The 20,939-nt window shown below is 40.3% G+C and overlaps 1 protein-coding gene across 1 annotated transcript in view; it reads right to left on the reverse strand.

Moving 5' to 3' along the window:
* Positions 1 to 20,459, reverse strand: part of LOC139726994 (ubiquitin conjugation factor E4 B-like) — a 46,887-nt gene extending 26,428 nt beyond the window's left edge. The window contains 12 exon segments of the mRNA XM_071637978.1: positions 259 to 375; positions 1,041 to 1,097; positions 3,580 to 3,663; positions 4,624 to 4,738; positions 6,801 to 6,904; positions 9,577 to 9,703; positions 10,267 to 10,393; positions 11,445 to 11,583; positions 12,947 to 13,034; positions 13,724 to 13,922; positions 14,868 to 15,042; positions 20,436 to 20,459. Coding sequence (XP_071494079.1) covers positions 259 to 375; positions 1,041 to 1,097; positions 3,580 to 3,663; positions 4,624 to 4,738; positions 6,801 to 6,904; positions 9,577 to 9,703; positions 10,267 to 10,393; positions 11,445 to 11,583; positions 12,947 to 13,034; positions 13,724 to 13,922; positions 14,868 to 15,042; positions 20,436 to 20,459 — 1,356 coding nt within the window.
* Positions 20,460 to 20,939: the final 480 nt, after the last annotated feature.

Consider the following 20,939-nt stretch of genomic DNA (forward strand, 5'->3'; position numbering starts at 1 on the left):
ATCACTTTTTGGGATATCTCAGCCATATGGAAACCAATTTTCATCAAATTAATGTTGAATCCTTCTTAAAATTACACACTCTTTCATATTCCATAAGAGGTTTCTCATTAGCACACTTAGGAATGTTATAAACCTGAATCCCCACCTCAACCAGTACTACAGTCCCTTTAAAGTACCATCTGCACAGGTGAGATGAATTTGCTCTTGATTTTCGCAGAGAGATAATCGATTTTGATACATAAAACATGTAATACTCACATCATCTTCAGCAAAGACTGATAGTCTGAGGCAAGCCCCCAGGAGTGAGAGTTGTTCCAGTTCCCGGCCCGCTGCACTGCTGACTTGCTCTGGTAGCCACAGAGGGGACTTGGAAAGCTGGGGGTGGGTAGGGGCAGCAATGAGATAGAGAATATTATCGAACTGCGCAATCGAATGCAGTCGATAACGCCAGACGACTACTCTTAGATCAAGGGGCATGCAATTTTTGGCATTTTAGAGATTGCTTGAGATGTCTCTTTATATATTGCCATATCTCTGTATGTAAAGTAACGTTGCACTCTTATATTTCATAGGGATATTACAAGTACAATAACCTACAATGTCAGAAAAGTAAATTGCTGTGTACAGATACACTTTAAAGTGCACACGACAGGTCTGAGAAAACATCTAAAATCAGTCAGCAGGAGCATTGTTACTGTGAAGTAATCATGCACAGCATATACCCTAATAAGTACTGTAAAAGAGGAATTTTTTGTACAAATAATCTTTAGTTCCACAGAATCAAAACTAGACAGCAGTGTTACATGTAATGTGCAAAGAAATTCATGTGCCATATTTCGCACTAGTTTGTCTCAAGAAATGCTGAAAAAAAAAAAAAAATCCTTAAATTTCCACTATTACAGTATGCATAATTTGATTTTCTGTCATACGTGTATATAGGTTGGAACATCCAATTTTGACGAAATAACATCAATTCAAGTACTTTTTTTGTTCCTATTCAAAAGTGCATCTGAAGACTTAAGACCTGAAAGGACACTTACCAGATTGCATATAGGTCTTGATGAGCCATCCTTAATCCTACAGAGCTCACTCAAAATCTGCCAGGACAAGATGTAAAAGAGAAATCACATAATCTTAATGAATCTGGAAATCTGCAGGTTACCAGAATGTGAAACAGATAAACCTATTGGTATTTTGACCTGTGGTTATATGAGCATTGTTGATATTATCAGCTACAGCTTCATGAGTAAAAAAAAAAAAAAATTGAAAATACTTGCTGACATATACTAGTATTACCATTTCCATTACCGGTTTAACTCAAAATAATACAATCACTAATGATATAACTAAACTTACGGGCATTCTAATCTCAAACTGCACACTTCTTGCAGTACAAAGACAACCAAAATCATTCCTATTCTCTCTTGTGATAAGGTAAACCCACAATGAGTGTAACATACCAACTGTTACTACAATTCCTAATGCACCATTTACTAGTTTCTGCTATTGCTGCTATTAGTACTGGGAACTACTACAGCTATTCCTACAATGTTGATTTGACTTATGTAAGTTATATTTTTATTAAAATTAATGTGATTATTACCATTACTACTAATTTCTCTTATCACCACTAGTAGCAAAAGTAGTACTACTATCAACAAGAGACCCGCGGGTCTAGCGCTCACCTGAGTATCGCAAGTTCACCTTTCACGCAGTCACTGATCTAAATTATTCACAGCTCTACCACAATTTGACCAGGCATTCTCAAGTAGAAGATGAAAATGTACATTAAGGGCCAAAATTTTTTAAGATTCCTTAATTTGGGGGGATTGGGTCCCCCTGGGGCCCTCTGGGTGGGGCATGGTGCCCATTTTTATAAATTGAGATCCTGACCCCCTAGGGATGCTACCTGCCAAGTTTGACGAAAATACATCATGAGGTTTTCAGGAAGAAGATGAAAATGTACAATTCAGGCCCCCATTTGGACCTTCCCAACCAACCCTCCCCCCCCCCCCCCACCCCCAAGAGGGGCACCCCTGGATCTCCTATATGAATAAACTTGAAACTACAGTCATCAATGTACTCACTCATAGTATTATCTTAGCTCTATCACTTCTGATTCTAGAGAAGATTTTTAAAGATTCCTTCATTTTGGGGGTTTGGGCCCCCCCCCCCCCCCCCCCCGGGGGCCCCCTGGGTGGGGCATGGTGCCCATTTTAACAAATTGAGATCCTAACCCCATAGGAATGCTACCTGCCAAGTTTGGTGAAAATGGGTTATGGGGTTCTCAAGAAGAAGATAAAAATGTACAATTAGGCCCCATTAGGACCCCTCCTCATCCCTCTCCCCTGGGCCCCAAGGGGGGCACCCCTGATTCTGCCATGAACAAACTTGAAACTACAGTCATCAATGTACAAACTCATAGTATTAACTTTGCTCTATCACTTCAGGTTCTAGAGAAGAAGATTTTTACAGATTCCTTAATTTTGGGGCGTTTGGGCCCCCTGGGGGCCCCCTGGGTGGGGCATGGTGCCCATTTTAACAAATTGAGTTCCTAACCCCCTAGGGATGCTACCCGCCAAGTTTGGTGAAAATGGGTTATGGGGTTCTAAAGAAGAAGATGAAAATGTACAATTAAGGCCCCATTAGAACCCCTCCCCACCCCCCTCCCCTGGGTCCCAAGGGGAGCACCCCTGATTCTGCCATGAACAAACTTGAAACTACAGTCATCAATGTACTAACTCATAGTATTAACTTAGCTCTATCACATCTGGTTCTAGAGAAGAAGATTTTTACAGATTCCTTAATTTTGGGGGGTTTGGGCCCCTCTGGGGGCCCCCTGGGTGGGGCATGGTGCCCATTTTAACAAATTTAGTTCCTAACCCCCTAGGGATGCTACCTGCCAAGTTTGATGAAAATCGGTCTTGGGGTTTTCAAGAAGAAGATGAAAATGCAAAAAGTTTACGCACGACGCACGACGGACGACGGACGACGGACGACGCACGACGGACGCCGGACGAAGGGCGATCGCAATAGCTCACTTGAGCCTTTGGCTCAGGTGAGCTAAAAATGCAACTACATCACTCACTGCTACTTCTATGAATTTTACTACTGCTGCAAATACTACCACTTCTACTGCAACAGTTTGTACCCACTACTGTTAATATTGCTATTGCCAGTACTTCTACACCAAATACTAATAATAAACAGAATGAAAATAGTAATAATGACAATGAGATAAATGTGTAATTCCTAAAAAGTTACACTGTTGCTATCATTATTACACTTGAATAACTATGTTTACTGTTATTAGTATTCTTTACATCATTACTAGTATAAGCCCTACTACTACTACTACAACTACTACTACTACTATTACTACTACTTCTACTACTACTACTACTACTACTACTACTACTACTACTACTACTACTACTACTATTACTACTATACATTTTACTATTACTGAAATTAAAGTGCTGCCATCCCTATTAGTCCTGCCATCATTAATACATTTATTACTACCTTTTAATACCACTGCCACCACTTCTATGAATATTTGTATCACTAATCTCTCACCACCAGTGGAGTCCTGAAGTCATCCGTTGATAGGGAGCATCGTTGGAGGCTTTGCACTAGACCCATGATCACTGGGAGAAATATCTGGATTAGGAGGGGAAACATTCAAAAATATTCATGACAACAATAATGGTAGTATTAAATAACAACAACAATACCACTACTACTACCACTACTACTACGACTAATAATAATAATAATAACTAGAAAAGCACTCTGAAAGCGCATACCTCCGCCAAGCATGCAGCTCATTTCCACCACTGATTTTGTTCTTCCATAGAGATATCAGTGATTTCAACCCATATGTACTTATATAGCATTGTGTGCTGAAAGTTGCCCGATTTCCCAATATGAAGCCTTTGTTACGTCATAAACCCTCAGCTGCACGGCGCACCTTGCCCTAGCAGAAACTAGAGCATGCACTTTAGTGCGCGCATGCAAACCTCAAAAACGCGCAGCCTGAGTTCCCAAGTTCATTGACCCTACCTGCCAAAATATCAAAAATCCTTCATAAATTCCCCCAAAATTCTGGAATCACTACCAAAAGTTAATCGTTTGTTACTTGTGTCATTCTAAACCTTTCCTGCAAGTTTCATTCCAATCCGTGAACTACTTTTTGAGTTATTTTGCACAGGGACGAACAAACAAACAAACAAACAAACCAACGGTAATGAAAACATAACCTCCTCCCTTGGCGGAGGTAATAATAATGTTTGGCAATCATGTGGGATACTCAATAAAGAGGTACCTGATTATGCAGAGGCTACTGTGTATGCCATATCTTTTTAGTGAGTGATTTTTTGCGAGTCAGGATTTCCGGACAAATTCAAGAGTGGACAAATTCGTGATCATGGAGCATGGTAATGAAGAGAAAAATGAAAGTGCACCGTCGCATTCATGTTGAGATCAGAGTTAATAATTTTTGGTGTTGTTTAATTTGTGAATAGCACTTGACTCACAAATTTGTGACAATGAAAACCTCGTGAAATGTATGCCGTATACAGCACTGTACTAGGATTTGATCAAAACTGTTTGGCTACTCACAGCTTTGAAACCAGCTGGGTTGTGGCGACTCTGGATGACCAGATCCTGGAGGAAGCTTGGGGGTAAGCTGAGTTCTCTGATCATGGGAAGAAGGGCTGAGGGATCCGTTTGATTGCTGTGAAAAGAAGACCAATCAAGGCTGTTGTATCTTCAAGCTATAAGCCTTATATTTGACGACAGTCTTCTGCATTCACACTCCCAATACATGTGCCATAATTCAGTCATATCATTTGATTCACTTTATCCCGGGTGGTTCCCAATTGACGTGTTCTCTTATTCATTTCTTTGATCTGTACACGTATATCTCGGTTTTAGATTCGGATGTACACACTGTATGTTCCATTGTCTTGTAAACAAAAAGATATAACTGTATTTCATTTGTAATATATATTCGATGTAGAAAATTCCTAATATACCCATTTGAATTTGAATTGGAAAAAAGATTTGAGGTGACTTGAGTTACGGGGCAGACTCAACCACACTGCCAGAAAAGGGAACATATCCCAAATGTTTCATAGAAAATGACAGAACGTCAGGGAACATTTCCAATTTTTCCACTATCATTCTGCATTGCAGTTTTAAATCTAAAATCGATTCATGAATGTTTTTAAAATATCACTTGCCATCAACTCTTGAAAATTTGCAAGCAAGAATTTGGGTAGATGCTATACTCACTTTAAAAAGAAACACAGAAAATTGATATGGTCAATATTGCCCATGCACTCAGACAATGCATTTACAATGTACTACTTTGGTGCAACAAGAAGCGCTGCAGCATCTGACTTTTCATATATGTGACCGTGCACCTCAAAACGAACATAAAGTCGCACACACTGATTTTGCGTGAGGACTGAAAATAAGTGAAATGGGTCAACCTAGCCGAACTGGACTTTTTCATATTATCTGAAAGAGCAGGTCTTCTTTTACATTATGCTAAAATTTGGTATCATAAAACGGGCAGGAAAGTGTGTTTTTTTAGTAGTTTATCTCGACCATTTTTGGTAGAATAGTGTGATTAGGTGTGTCTTTAGAATTCCTTTTTCATTTCTGAAAAACCTTGTCCACACTCTTCACTTTCAACTCTAATGACTTTTGAAAGGATAGTGCTACTGCATTGAAAGTTGGCATTAATTATGGACAGAATGTGTTAATGAGGCAGCTTAATTTCAGTTTAATCTGATAATCCCTTCATTGTTGTTACTCCAGTGGTTTACTTCCTGTTTTTTGTCCCATTCATCGCACAGCCAGCACGGTTTGGTAAAGATTAAGCGTTTGAATAGACACTGTACTAGTACTTCAGAGCCTCTTTTCTCAGTTCACACTTTTCCTGAGTTTGTGCTTTCTTTCCAATATTTAGATAGGTTAGGAGAGTCCATATGATTTGAGTTATACATCATTTTAAAGCTTAAAGTCTGCTCTTTCAGAATATGGTCTTAACTAAAAATTCATGTCTGGCGACTTTTTGTTTGTTTTGAGGTGCAGGGTCACATATGAAGTCTTACGGAAAGGATATTTTTGTGCATTTACAGGTGATGAAAGCCATACAAAAAAAAAAAGGTATGTGGACACAATCAATATTGCACAATCCCACCTGAACACATTTAAGTGTTTTTTGTTCTTGACCAATGTAACCAGTGTGTAGGCATAGAACCAGTTAAATGCAATTAATGCGATGCAACAACGCGGATAATGATTTGTCTTTGCCCTGCCAGCTAGTGAGTAGCGCGCTGTGTGGAGAATGAGTAGCATCTTGCAATCTTCAAATAGAGGGTCCATGAATACGAAATGAAATGACCTCTAATCATTAGTAAGTGCCTCTGGTAGAATACTTGCAAGATATGATCTGGAAATACAACACACTCAAGGCTGCCAACATTAAAGGAAACCGAAACCCAAAGAGCAGTGTGGATTGAGTGAAAGCAGAAACATTAGTAGCATGCACATACATGTAATACTGAGTATGCCAGAGTATTACTAAACTTGCCATGGCAAGTGTCATGTGTGGGGCAAATCTCTGTTTTCATTTTGTTAATATTATGTTTGAGCACTGTCATTTTCACAACTGGAAGTCTATTTGCGAAATTTAAGAAAACAAAATCACCTGGAAAATTCAGCGCTTACACTAGACTTGGCCACGGCTTTGCGGCAAAGTGGCCAACACTGCTGGGGATACTCACCTGGGTCGTGTAAAGAGACCCTCTAAGATGAGAGCAGCATGGCAGACACACTGGTGACGCGCCGCCTGAAGGAGTTCCCGTAGGGCCGGATGCTGGCGGTACATCTGAAACGCAACACAGATACCAAAAGTCCCCCAACAAAATTATAATCAGACCTTTTGCAACAATAACTTTAAAAATAGAGAATCAATCTAAATGCCATTTCAAGGAATAAACAAGGAAAAGTAGAAATTACGCGGTGCGTAACATATGTCCCCGCCGGAAGTAGCATTTTGTAACAAAATGTGCAATATAGGTAAAAAATCAAGGTCAAAGGTCAAAGAAGTCAAAGGTCAAAATTCTGTGTAGAAGTTTTGAAGCCCTCACCTAGTGCCATCACATAAAGCAAATGGAATCGAAATTGGGTTAGAAATGGCGAAGGAGTAGCATTTTGTAGCCAATGTACAATATAGGTCAAAAATCAAGGTCAAAGGTCAAAGAAGACAAAGGTCAAAATTCTGTGTAGAAGTTTTGAAGCCCTCACCTAGTGCTATCACATAAAGCAAACAGAATCGAAATCGGGTCAGAAATGGCGAAGGAGTAGCATTCTGTAGCAAAATGCACAATATAGGTCAAAAATCAAGGTCAAAGGTCAAAGAAGTCAAAGGTCAAAATTCTGTGTAGAAGTTTTGAAGCCCTCAACTAGTGCCATCATATAAAGCAAACGGAATCGAAATCGGGTTAAAAATGGCGAAGGAGTAGCATTTCGTAGCAAAATGTACAATATAGGTCAAAAATCAAGGTCAAAGGTCAAAGAAGTCAAAGGTCAAAATTCTGTGTAGAAGTTTTGAAGCCCTCACCTAGTGCCATCACATAAAGCAAACGGAATCGAAATCGGGTTAGAAATGGCGAAGGAGTAGCATTTTGTAGCAAAATGTACAATATAGGTCAAAAATCAAGGTCAAAGGTCAAAGAAGTCAAAGGTCAAAATTCTGTGTAGAAGTTTTGAAGCCCTCACCTAGTGCCATCACATAAAGCAAACGGAATCGAAATCGGGTTAGAAATGGCGAAGGAGTAGCATTTTGTAGCAAAATGTACAATATAGGTCAAAAAATCAAGGTCAAAGGTCAAAGAAGTCAAAGGTCAAAATTCTGTGTAGAAGTTTTGAAGCCCTCACCTAGTGCCATCACATAAAGCAAACGGAATCGAAATCGGGTTAGAAATGGCGAAGGAGTAGCATTTTGTAGCAAAATGTACAATATAGGTCAAAGGTCAAGGTCAAAGGTCACGACTGAAATTCTGTGTAGAAGTTTCAAAGCTCCCATGTAGTGCTATCATATAAAGCAAACAGAATCAAAATTGGCTCATAAATGACAGAGAAGTAGCAAATTGAAGATTTTGATCACACACGGACGCACACACGGACACACGGACACACGGACGGACAGACGGACGGACACACGGACACACACACGTACGGAGCCCGTTTCATAGTCCCCTGCTCGAACTCGTTCGGCGGGGACAAAAATGTTATCTATTACCTACATCTTACAGAAAACATTGTCTGATTTGCTTCAGTGGTCAAAGAGAAATGAGGATCTTGTAGAGCATGACAGGAATCCCTTCACTCCAAGTTTTGTCCATTGTGTTCACAGTTCCAAGAGCAGCCAAGTGCTGAACTTTGAAGAAACGGACTCATGACACGCTTTTTTTTAGCGATCCACATTTCTCTGTGTCCATTTAAACAAGTTGAATGGAACTTTCTACAGTCCTATGCCCTGAGACGAAGACAAGGGGCATGGTACTGTTGAAAAATCACTGAGGGCACACAGTTTCATCTGTGACCTTAAAGAAAATAGAAGATTGTATTTGTTTATATTGTATTTGTATATCCCCCCACAAGCATTTTACTATTTAAAGAAACATGAGTAGAGGAATGAATTGAGAACAAGGGTCTTTCTTGGAAACGTGGAACATTAGTTCTCGGCCGTGCCAACGCAGCGCATGAAGCAGGCGACAGGGCTGTGTATGAATGTAACAGGCCTCTGTAGTTAACATCGTACACGCAATTCACCATGTCTCCAAGCTCCAGCATGTAGCTGTAAAACTTCAAGAGAAGGTGGTCTACGTAGGACTGGTAGACCTAGGACTGGTAGGCCTAAAAAGGGTTTCGTTATCCAGATCATCATCAAATCGGTTTAGTTTCCTGAATGATACCTAAACCTCCTGAAATGATCCCTAAACCTCTGCTGTAGTTTACAAATTTCCTCCATTATTTGAAGCAGCTATTTTGTCTACTGAGCTGAACTGCATTGATCATGCACCTATCATCATACCACACACGCCATTGCAACACAGATTTATGTGCTTCGCACCAGCACCGCTTTTACGTGATGCTAGCTAGCTAGCCAGCTACTACGTGCGCTGCAAAAGATGTGAGTCATTTAGATATTGATCCCACAATCCGCCCCTGCATGCAGATCATGGATTCCCAAATGTACTTTATCATGTAGATAGATGATCCTTGCATAGCATTCACTGCACAGAGTATGGCTCAGTAAGATTATAAAGAACTTGGTCAGACCCTGTACTTCAAAGCCTCTTTTCTCAGTACCCACTTTTCCAGTTTGTGTGTTTTCTTTTAATAGAATAGCTAGATAGACAAGGAGAGTCTATTTGACAGTTAAACATCATATCAAAGCTTAAAGTTTACTCTTTCCGAATCTGCTCTTAGCTAAAAAAAGATCCATGTCTGGCGACTTTATGTTGGTTTTTGTAAACACAAATGTGAACACACCTCGGACGATGACCTCTCCTCAGCAGTGACTCGTTGAAAGCACTGCACGACGTAGGCCAGCATCTCGGATTCCAGCTGGCTGTTAGACTGCTGTGAGCTGGCTGCTGGTGCCGCTACCGTGGCAGGGCTGTGCAAGGAGAGAGGGAACTGTGAGATTATCGGTCGTACCAAACATCGGCTTGTCCTTTAGGTACTGACTTCAAATTACTCTTCCCTTGGCTTTGTTCGTTAATCCTTCCATCCACTTGACAGCTTTCTTCAACACAGACTATCCCTAAACTCAGCTTCAGTGAATAGCCGTTATGCAATCTCTTTAATCCCCAAAATAACGCAATGACCTTCCTGTGGGACTATTGCTACATCTGAGTAAGCATGTATATTATGCATCACTGGTAAACTTGGGTAGAGAGGAAATTAATCTAGTGTGTTACACAGTGCATTAAGCCAAATGCAGTGACAAGGAAGCATTCAATTTAACATTTAACAGCCAACCTGCAAACAGGGACCATCTGGGTAGAAAGACCACAACATCATAAGCCTATTGCCTTCTTATGACATTATATGAAGCTGGACCTATGTGTAAAGACCACCTGTCTGCAATTCCCTTTTTTTATTGTCTGATGTCCTATGATTCTCATTCTTACAGAATGTAACCACACTACGAAACAGGGAAAGGGCGTTGACTGTTACCTTGCACCGCTTGACGTGCCTTGTTGCTGAGACCCAGAGAGATTGGAGTATGGGTTGCCACTTGATGCATGCAGTGATAAAATTTCCATGAGAATCAGGCACACCAGGTCCTCCATACTCCCAAACACTATGGCAACAGACAAAGAGATATTGTAAGAGATGACACATACAATAACTTGATGGTGGGGAAAGGACAAAATAACAGTATGTACAGTTCCCTGTACAAAATGCAGTCATGAATGAATTCACAAACAGAAACAATCAGTCCTATGAAATACGGCAAAAGAAGAAAGAGTAAATCTTAATCTTTCAGTCTTTGTGGTTCCTTCAGTCATTAATCTGCCCTTAAACAGAATTCTATGACTGTTGGTACTTATGAAATGAAATCTATTTTAAGACATGCTATGCAGAAATACCAGTTTAGATTGAAGGTACAGTACCTTACAAGTGAAAAGTACCACAAACTTAATGCCTTTAGTAACTACAGCAGCTACTCTTATAAGCACAATAAAGTTAACTTACTATAAACCTCCTACTGGTCAGTATATTCTCAATCTTTCTGGAGTCACACTAGGTCGTATCCCTTGTTCAATTTCATCACTCGAAACAACTTTCTTTACAGAGTTAACACTACTGCATACGCTGTTACTTTTGTGAGGTTTACATTTTCACATATTTCACAAATCACGGTTGGGCCATGAATTTAACAACACGCAAAAATGTCATATGCTACGGCGATAGTTCACTTTACAATAGTCTTGGTGTCAAATCGCGAAAACAACATCTCACGAAAACAGCCGTGACTTTCTCATTCACGAAAATATCTGTACGCAAAAATAACAGCCTATACAGTACACCCTTTAGCTTATCACTCGGGTCATCACCTGGGAGATGCGATGGGAATCAAACTGGGAACACTCACAAGAAATTTCTGTCATACTAGCGAATGAGCTCCCTGTTGAATTTCTCTTGCCTGCTCATCTGCAGTGCAAGTACATGTTATGGCATAACCGCAAAACAACCTGAAAGATGTTGTTGGTATGCTGACCTTTGGTTTTCACCCGAGAGTTTACCCACAATGTCTTTCAAGCTACAACATCACCCACGAGTTTCCAGGAAATCTCCCATGAAATTTCCTCAGGCATGAAAGGGGTAGTGTATTAGAGATATGATCATACCTTTGCTTGGATCCTCTGCGAATTCAGTGGCGAGTTCTTTGAGGTAGACGACATTAGGACCTTGTTCCTTCCATGACACATGAAAAACTTTGGATATAACTGTAAGTAGGGTGTGCTCACTAACACCACATAGCAGCAGCTGTAACAAACAAACATAGTTCAGCAGAAAGAGAGTGTACTAAATTACATGCTACTTTAATATCACTGCTACATGTACATTACTAGGTCTTGACTGGTTTGCACATAATGTATATCATCTAATGCTGAATCATTGATTGAATGTGCTTCCACACATCTATTCAGTGTAAAAGGTCAAAGTTGCACAACATAAACAACATTGCAATTTCCTTTTAAAAGTACTGCCCTCCTATAAACACTCTTCTTCTTTCTTCTTCTTTAAATACTAATCATAATCCATGTCACACACTACGAACTAAAACAAGTGTTATCTCTTAAAGACATTGGAAAGCATTTGCCCTACTCTGGTTTTCAATGATAATGACAATTCACCAGTATCCACTTTTCCATGTTAATATTTTGGTTGGTGTACAATATCTAAAGGCAGCCTTTTGTCTATAGTTTGGTCAACATGCAACATTTAAAGGCAGCCTTTTGTCAAGACTGGTCTGAGTATTGATTTGTGGTAATGCCATGACACAGATGTGTAGGAAAGACAAAACGAGGAAGAATATCTCACCAACGAAGAAAGAGCATCACATACAATGTACTTTATGTGGGAATATGTCGAGTGTTCAGAGCTGACACCACTTTTTTGTCTGCCTACTCTTTATCGAGTCATATGAGAGAGGATTCTTAACTTGCAGCGCAGCAATGAGCAACATAAATGCCCATTTAAATACCCTTGTGAACTTCTAGTGTAGGAACTGCAGTAGGTCACTGTACTGGGTAGTATATCACTGCAGTCATATGTTTTTCAATGAAAGTTAGACAGAAATGCATGACAAGTCAGGCATGCGCTTCATACATTGTACTTGTTTGAAGTTTTAGAGTCAGTGTACAGTGCTTCCCAACATGATGATTCCTGAATACATATTTGTATTTTGTGAAATGGTAATTGCAGCATTAGACCTTATGTATCCCTGCACCTCACCCTCATGACCTTTATCTAAGATGGATTCTAAATTGTTACTAATAATGCTGAGATGACCATCAATTATGAAGTAAGTGGTAGGCTACAAATGCAATTGTATCTTAAAACAAAACCAAAGCCATTGCATGCCACTCACATGTTTGAGTGGGCTTTTCAAGTGCTTCAGTTACAATGGAAATGAGAAATTATGATGCATGCACAGATTTAAACCCAGATCATGCTACATAAATCTAGTCTGGCACCAATATATACATGTAGTTGGGACTCTGCTACCCCCCCCCCCCCCCCAAAAAAAAAAATGAACAAGAAGAAAAAAATATTATGAATAATTAAATGAATTAATAAACAAATATGGACATTAATTCTTAATGACAATGTGTCATAAACTCACGCGAGGAGGTGACTTTTTCTTGTTGGCTGGAACCTCTTCTACTTCTGTGGTCTCAATTCCAGAATCAACGTCCATCTGTGACAGTGATCTGCAGATGTCAGAACATTTTGAAAGGTCTTAGGAAAATACAGTTTCACATCGATACAACAACTGATGTACATATTGTATTTCATACCATTCAGAGTCAAACTGTGCCTTTTCAATTACTCTCAGGGAAGGCATTTTGGTATTTATGGCCAAGAGTGAAAATAAGATTAACTAAGGTTAGCTAATTGTTGTTTTTTAAGTACATATGTTTGTCCCTGGTCGCAATTACACACACACACACACACATACACACAGACACACCAACTCTAGTCAGAGTCACCAGAATTTCTCTTTCAGTAAGATATGTCCTCGGTCAGAGTGCTACACAAATTTGACACATACAGTGCACACCCATTATAACGAACACAGTACAGTAACAAGGAAGTAGAAATTCTGGCCACAACGTTATCCACTGTTATGTATTTTTATTGTTAAATTGTTCGGTTTTAACAAAATTTTGATATAACGAAAGAAAACTGCCACTCCCAAGGACTTCATTATAAGGGGAGTCCACTGTATACACATGCACAAGCAAACATATATGAATGATATCTCTTAGAAAAAAAACCCCAACAACAACAACACCAAAAATCCCTATAGGATAAAAACACACACACACACACACACACACACACACACACACACACACAAACACACACATGTACACTCCCACTGATCCCATGCACTTACCCTGAGTCACAGGTGGACTGGAAGTCCACCTCCATGCTCTGCGGGGCCTCAGAGTCCAAGCTTCCCACACCGCTACTGGCCTGACTGGGCATACCGGGCTCTTCAGTCACTGGGGACTGACAGTGGGCAGTGGGGCCATGCTCTCCTCCTTCCGCTGAGGTAGCCCTGCCTAGATCCCGGGATGACGTACCAGCAGAATCTGGGCAGGCATTTCAAAAAGGAGTACAGCCATAGTGCTGTTTCCGTTCTCTCATTCTCTCACACACACACATGTACACTTGTACACATACACAGAAATGCACATTGTACATCACTTATGGGCATGACAGGAGATTTAAGTGAAATAGTCTGTTTACAACTTCCCCAAATTGGCAAACGAGCAAATGCCCAGTGCCCTCCTACTGTACGTACACTGTATATCACTTACACTGTACCTGACAGCAAGTTCCTACGTTGTATGTATGTCTCTACTGACCATTGCATACAATACATGTATGTACTGTATATATTTCCAGAAACTTGGGACAGGTTCCAACTTTTTAGTTCACTTATTTGCCTGCCTATCACATTTTGCTTGTTCTTTCAAAAGAAACATTGCCATATGGTGTATAATACCATTATGCACTTGAATGTATCAATCATGCAATCAATAACCATGAATCATCCGTGGATAAAAGATTACTTCACAGCAAGGTTTGTTACACACCTGTGTAAGTTTATCAGATTTCAAGAATGGCATTGCAGTATTCAAACAATCATCTTAAATTGTAACCTTGTACAAAATATATTTATACATGTAGTGTACGCCAAAGTGAATAATCTAATTATTTGTGATACTCCACGAACACCGAATTTTCATTAAGGAAATTTTTGTTATACATTGTAATAATGTGGTATTGCTTTTAAATGACAACTAGAAATCAGAAAAGAAAACAATGAAATGTTTCTGAAAGAATCTGGCTGACTTGGCATGCCACTTCTTCCAGCCTAAACAAAAAATCTTTTACAAACCAATTTTGTACATGGTACTCATAGCACAAACATGCCACATGATACAACCGTACATGGTGTACATACTACATGTGTATTATTGACAAATAGATCTACCTGTACAGTCTTATTTGCCATGCATTGTGTTTCTCACCTGAAAAATCTCTACTCGGTGTAGTCCTGGCAGTGTGGCTGGGGCTCAAACTCCCACTGGGTGAAGTGGGAGAGGCAGGTGTGCTTGATTTAGATGTTCTGGACTCTTGGCCCGGTGAAGTCAGTGGGCTGAGCCCAGGGTTTCTGTCTAGTCGCACCAGACGGCGGCGGCGGATCTACATGTACATGAAGAGAATTTGAATTATTAACATTTTTCAATATCTCCAATTTTCAAAGCAGAAAGAGATGGAAAGATTGAGGTAGAAAGACACTACGAATCTACATTGAAGACCTGGGTCATGCGTCGGTGTCAGTGTGTCTGTGTTTTTTTGAATTGATGAGGTTTATTGTTCCTGAAATTGGCAGCCCAGAGGCTGAAGTACATTTAGTTTACAAAGTACATGTACAGCTGTACAGTATATAGATAAAAATTACAGTACTTCACAAATAATAAGGTGTTTACAATAAACATATTGAGAAATTATACATGAAATCATACATTTATCAATCTAACCAAGTGACTCCCCTAAATCGTACAATTTAACACAGCTCGAAACGAGGGGCAACGTCTTCGGTGCACGCACTCTCTGACAATTCAGAGAGTGTCTGATTGTGCCGTCTTGTGCAATGTAGGAACTGCATGTCTCATCAGACTTCATTCAACTTCCCTTAAATGATTAGAGATCATCATGTACATTGAACATCATTTTTTGCTCCAGTTACTTGAAAGAGTCGTTGCATAGTGTTCAGAGTAGATGGCCAACTTCAGCTTCAGATCATGCACAAGTGTAGGCAGTGTACACCACAATTGTTAGCGTACAGCAAGTTGCTTTGAGCAATAACATGAAAGTCAATGTCTATGTTAATGCTTGTGGATGACTGATTTGGGTCAAATTTACAATGATCAGAAATAAAGCTACAGAGTATACTATCCTAAGATCTTTGTGCAATTTAATTGTGTAGAACAATACAAGTAGCACCACAATATCTAACACACAAACACACTTGGACATTCACAAATTGCAATTTCATCAAAACACAATAAGTATAAAGGTTGATGACTCTTGAAGAAGTTTACACTTACTGTACATCATTGTATTCACAAGGTTTTGTATACAGTAAACCTCGCATGAGTCGAAGCTCTCGGGACTGACAAAAATGCGTCGACTTAAGTGAACTTCGACTCTCGCGAGAGTCGATTTTTTTTCGACTCACAGTTATGTACATGTATTACAGTACATTTGCATGCATGTGTGTGTGTGTGTGTGTGTGTGTGTGTTTGTGCATCCGTGTGTGTGTTTGAATTCAAATTTGTCTGTTCTTGAAGATAACGTTCTTATTTTGTTCTAAATTGAACATGGAATTTGTATCAATACTAGTAGTTAAACGTAGTTCTGAGAATGTCTGCGCTAACGTGGCAATGTGCATGTGCTATGTCTATGGTGCAACATAGGTAGCCATCTCTGTCAACCTACCCTGAGACAAACACTCTCCCAGGCCCATCCCATCTCCATTGAACAAAACTATACAGCCAGCCGGGCACGCACAAACAAGCTCCGCCCACTTGGCCTGTCACTAAAATATCAAAGCAGCGATTGGTTGACCAAGGAGTTCTGGCTTGACATGGATGAAGTATGGATGTGCTGTGTTTATGGATAAAGTATGGATCGATGTGCTGTGTGTATACATGTATACATGTGTATGTATTCGACATGCGTGCGGAGCGGTACAGTGAGTGTGCATGCTTACCTGCAGCAGGGCAGGGACGGGGTTCTGCGACATGCCGATTTTTTTTTTCTCATGAGAATGCCAGACAAATCTTCTTCGGCTCAACTGATGTATACTACGTGTATTTTGTACAAAAGGGACTTAATCTTTTACTTCGACACAGCCGAAATTCGACTCTCGTACTTCGGCTTATCCAAATATTTCTTAGAGAAAATACATAGGGAAAAATCGGGACTTTTTATTTTGCTTCGAGTTAAGTGATTTTCGACTCACTCGACGTCGACTTATCCGAGGTTTACTGTATTTATGAATTTTGCAAATTAGGTGCTACATTTCTCCGTTCAATGCTGGACTCCGCAATTGCAAAGTTAACCACTCGCAAAATTGTTGTGAAGTCCTGATTCACAAAAAATTAGAATCACAAAAAATTTGAATCACTAAATATATGGCATACAGGTGTACCGCAATTGGTTAAAAACCATTTATACCAAATGCATAAGCTGGCTGTCATTCCCCAACTTCCAGCAATGAATTAAAAAAAAAAAAAATGAACATTGAAATAAACCTGGTTCTACTGCATTTTGTACAAACCACTGCAATGAATCATACTCATAAATATTCATTTGGGACAGGATGCTCACCACAGGTGTGTTCAACACAGGTCTACTGTAAAACATGCTATACATTTGTATTCGCGGCATGAAATTTTTGCAAATTGGAGCCGATGGCCTTTTTCAAAAAAAAATTTCGCATACTGCCACTGTCATTCAATGCATATAGTGCAGACTAGAACTTCTGCGTGCATTTTAATTTTGCAAATCTTGGTGCTCGTGAAATTCGCGAAATTAAAATGCATGCAAACATTTACCATTTTACAGTATGCCACTACTGTAGCAAACAAACACCATACTGCATGCTTCTTCTTCCAGTCTGATGCAGTTCGCCGCTGGCGTTACCTTGTGCTTGTCAAGTGCTGGGTGTACAGTGTGCAGGTAAAAATCCTCTATAATTTTCTTTGTGCAGCTAAAAAACTAACATGCATGTAAATTATCAATGTTACACATACAGTACATACAATGTATTTGCACAACAAGCATAAATCCTTAAATCCTAGAATTAGGTTACATGTACATTGTACTTTAGTAGGCTTTAGTTTTAGGGCTTGTTGTAACATTAACACTAAACTTGAGCAAGTACAAAGTTGAGAATGCCCCGACAGTACCGTCAAAACTGCAAGAGGTTAGGCCCTAAATTTACAATTGTAATTAACCTGACAAGCAGTGTCCAGTGGTGAGCCCTGGTGTGTAGCCTAGAGAGTACTGTAAAGTGGAAATTTTTCACGGCGTTGAAACTTTCACACATTCCGCATAACCAGAAACTAGCGCTCAAATAAAAATCCAAGATTATTTTTGCTTGCCATATGTTCCTGTGAGTGATGTCTTGATTCCGCGGAATTAAAAACATGCAAAACTTTTATTACTCGCCCAAACGCGAAAAATTAGTTGCACGAAAATATCCACTTTTAGTTTTATAGAGGATGTAGAGTACAGTAGGTCCTAAAGCATAAAAGTAAATTCATTATGTTTGGGTGTCTCAACTACAATTATGTAGGCCTGTAGTGTAGCAATGACTAGAGACCCAAGCGCTGCCGCTAGTGCTGTAGTGTGTACACTAAATTATAGTGTGAAAGCAAAAGTACACTAAATTATAGTAAATACATGTAGCACCACCAGGCAGAGACCCATTGACAAGGTCAGGAGAGGATCTAATACGCATGATTTTGATTGACAACACCGATTTTTACATATCCGCTCCGGCCTACTCGCCTCAGCACGCATGCAGACGCAGCTCAGACTGTCAGGCTGCAGAGTGCAGGCCTCATCATTCTTACAGTCTTCAGTGCACATTTGTAGCATCATAACATAGGATTAGTGAAGCTCCAGTGCCACAGGCACAGTGTGAATTAGCCCGACCAGACGCTGTTGAATACGCTATTCGAAAACAGCGTTTGACGAGCGCGGCATGCAGCCTCAAAGTGAGGAACCTCAACACAACTACAAAACTTAGGAAAATGTATACTTTCCTCATTTAAACAGAATACTTTACTCACGTTAAATGCATGTTTCTATTACAGAAGAATAGTTCGCCACACTGGGTCCATGGAGACCACTTGCGATAAGTCCGTGGAACAAATAAAATGACACTTTCTGGCGCAATTCCTGACCGTCGGGCTTCGTCGTTGCAGGATTCAAAATGGCGCCTTGACTTATGCGCATGCGTGACCGGATGTGCTCCAGAGCGAGCGCGTGTGCGTTGAAAGTGTCGAACAAACCTTGGCGTCTGCTACACAATAACCGTGGTATGGAGCTCAATGCTCCTCGCCCGACCAGACGCCAGCCGCCGCCATAAGCCCAGTACAGTTTATAGTTGTATACTAGTAACAGTGCGTACGCTGCTTGAGTGTAGCAGCACGGTCGACAGCGCGACCTTTTGAAAGGGCATTCACATCACGTGACCACCCGATATCTGAATTTGGCCTGGCGTGAAAGATTGTGTACGGTGTGGACTTGCTGGATATGATGATCAATTTCGGTAAGTTTCATTACGTACATTTGAATACTGATAGCATCAGATGTAGAGTAAATATTGAAGAGTATACTCGATGAGTTTGAGGTGACAAAAATGAACGTAAGTATCAAAAGTCAAAGCTATCGTGATACGATTATGTCGCTCTCCTAGTGGTTGGTGGTCGCGCTCGTACAGCCCTGTCGCGACGTACCATGTCAGTTCGGGAAACCCACTCACAAGGGGGGCCCCTCCTTATAAGTAACCCGTCCCCCTTATAAGTAACCCCGTCCCCCTTATAAGTAACCCCCGGGGCACCCCTTATAAGGAGTCTCCACGCTTTTTTGCAATGCAACGCGAAAATGAAAGGACTGCGGCAATTCGCTTGATTATGTCCATAAAGCTTCACAAGTTTCCTAGTTACTCACGAAATTTGAGCAAAATCGGTTTGAGGCATCATATCTAAAATCATGGATTTAAATGCGATGTCCAAAGACCCATGCGAATGCTGAAATGCGAGCGATTACTGGCGTGAGTGTCGCCAGGCGCGGCGGCGCGGCAATGCTTGAGTGCAGACGTGGCGACTGAGTACGGAGACTCTCTCGTACTCAGTCGCCACGTCTGCACTCAAGCATTTAAATCCATGATTTTAGATATGATGCTTCAAACCGATTTTGCTCAAATTTCGTGAGTAACTAGGAAACTTGTGAAGCTTTATGGACATAATCAAGCGAATTGCCACAGTCCTTTCATTTTCGCGTTGCATTGCAAAAAAGCGTGGAGACTCCTTATAAGGGGTGCCCCAGGGGTTACTTATAAGGGGGACGGGGTTACTTATAAGGGGGACGGGTTACTTATAAGGAGGGGCCCCCCTTGTGAGTGGGTTTCCCGAACTGATGTACACTTTTGTACAGCGACTGGGCTGTGTATAGTTAAGTGTGAATGAGTTGTGCGTGTGTACTGTCTGGGCGTGGGCCTTTAAAAAAGATTTAGACCTCTATTTAGGTAAATTACCGAAAATCTGGTGACGTAAAATGTGGGAGTCTCTAGAAATTCTGTAATTACACTATCACATGCCAATTACCAAGCCGATCAAGACAAAGCGACGAATCCTTCATACTCATTCACTATGAGCTGTTCACCATACGCGGTTATTAAGCAGTGGGACTTCGTTATTGTTCGGTCCTTCAAAAAAGCGCCGTCACCTATGAATCCATGATGACGGCACAAAAAGTAAACAAAAAGTTTATGAGAAATAAGGAGCAAGTCATCATACCTCATCGGGCGTGAGTTCACTCATTGTAGATTGCAGAATTTGGAAAGGATTTGCACTGGAGAATGCTTTGAAGAGAGCAAGTAGAAACGATGAAATGTTAAAGAATCACTCCATTCATTCCTTCGTACGTTACCACTTTTCAGCCATCTTTATTATTTTCGTGAGACGAAGCCGGACGACCTACTTTGCGCACGCGCAATCGAACAATGCAGGCATATAACAGCTGGTACATTGTACATACAGTGTACTGGTAGTTCTACGGACATAGAGGTAAATTGTTGTTGTTTTGGTTTTAATGACGTGTATCATACACTCAGTATTACAAGCAACTTGTCTTTCTTGCTTTCAGGCGCAAAAACTCATTGAAGTATTTTACTCACAGTATAACTAATGAATGATAGTCTTGGCACTTCGAACAAAAGGGAAAATACACAACAAACATAAAAAAATGATAATGTTTGTGATCTGGGTAAAAGTCTAAAAAGTCTGGTTCTTGATAAGACA

Source organism: Diadema antillarum, unplaced genomic scaffold (assembly GCF_040938485.1).
Source record: "Diadema antillarum isolate AM-2024a unplaced genomic scaffold, OU_Dant_1.0 seq00000108_RagTag, whole genome shotgun sequence".
Lineage (NCBI taxonomy): Eukaryota > Metazoa > Echinodermata > Echinoidea > Diadematoida > Diadematidae > Diadema > Diadema antillarum.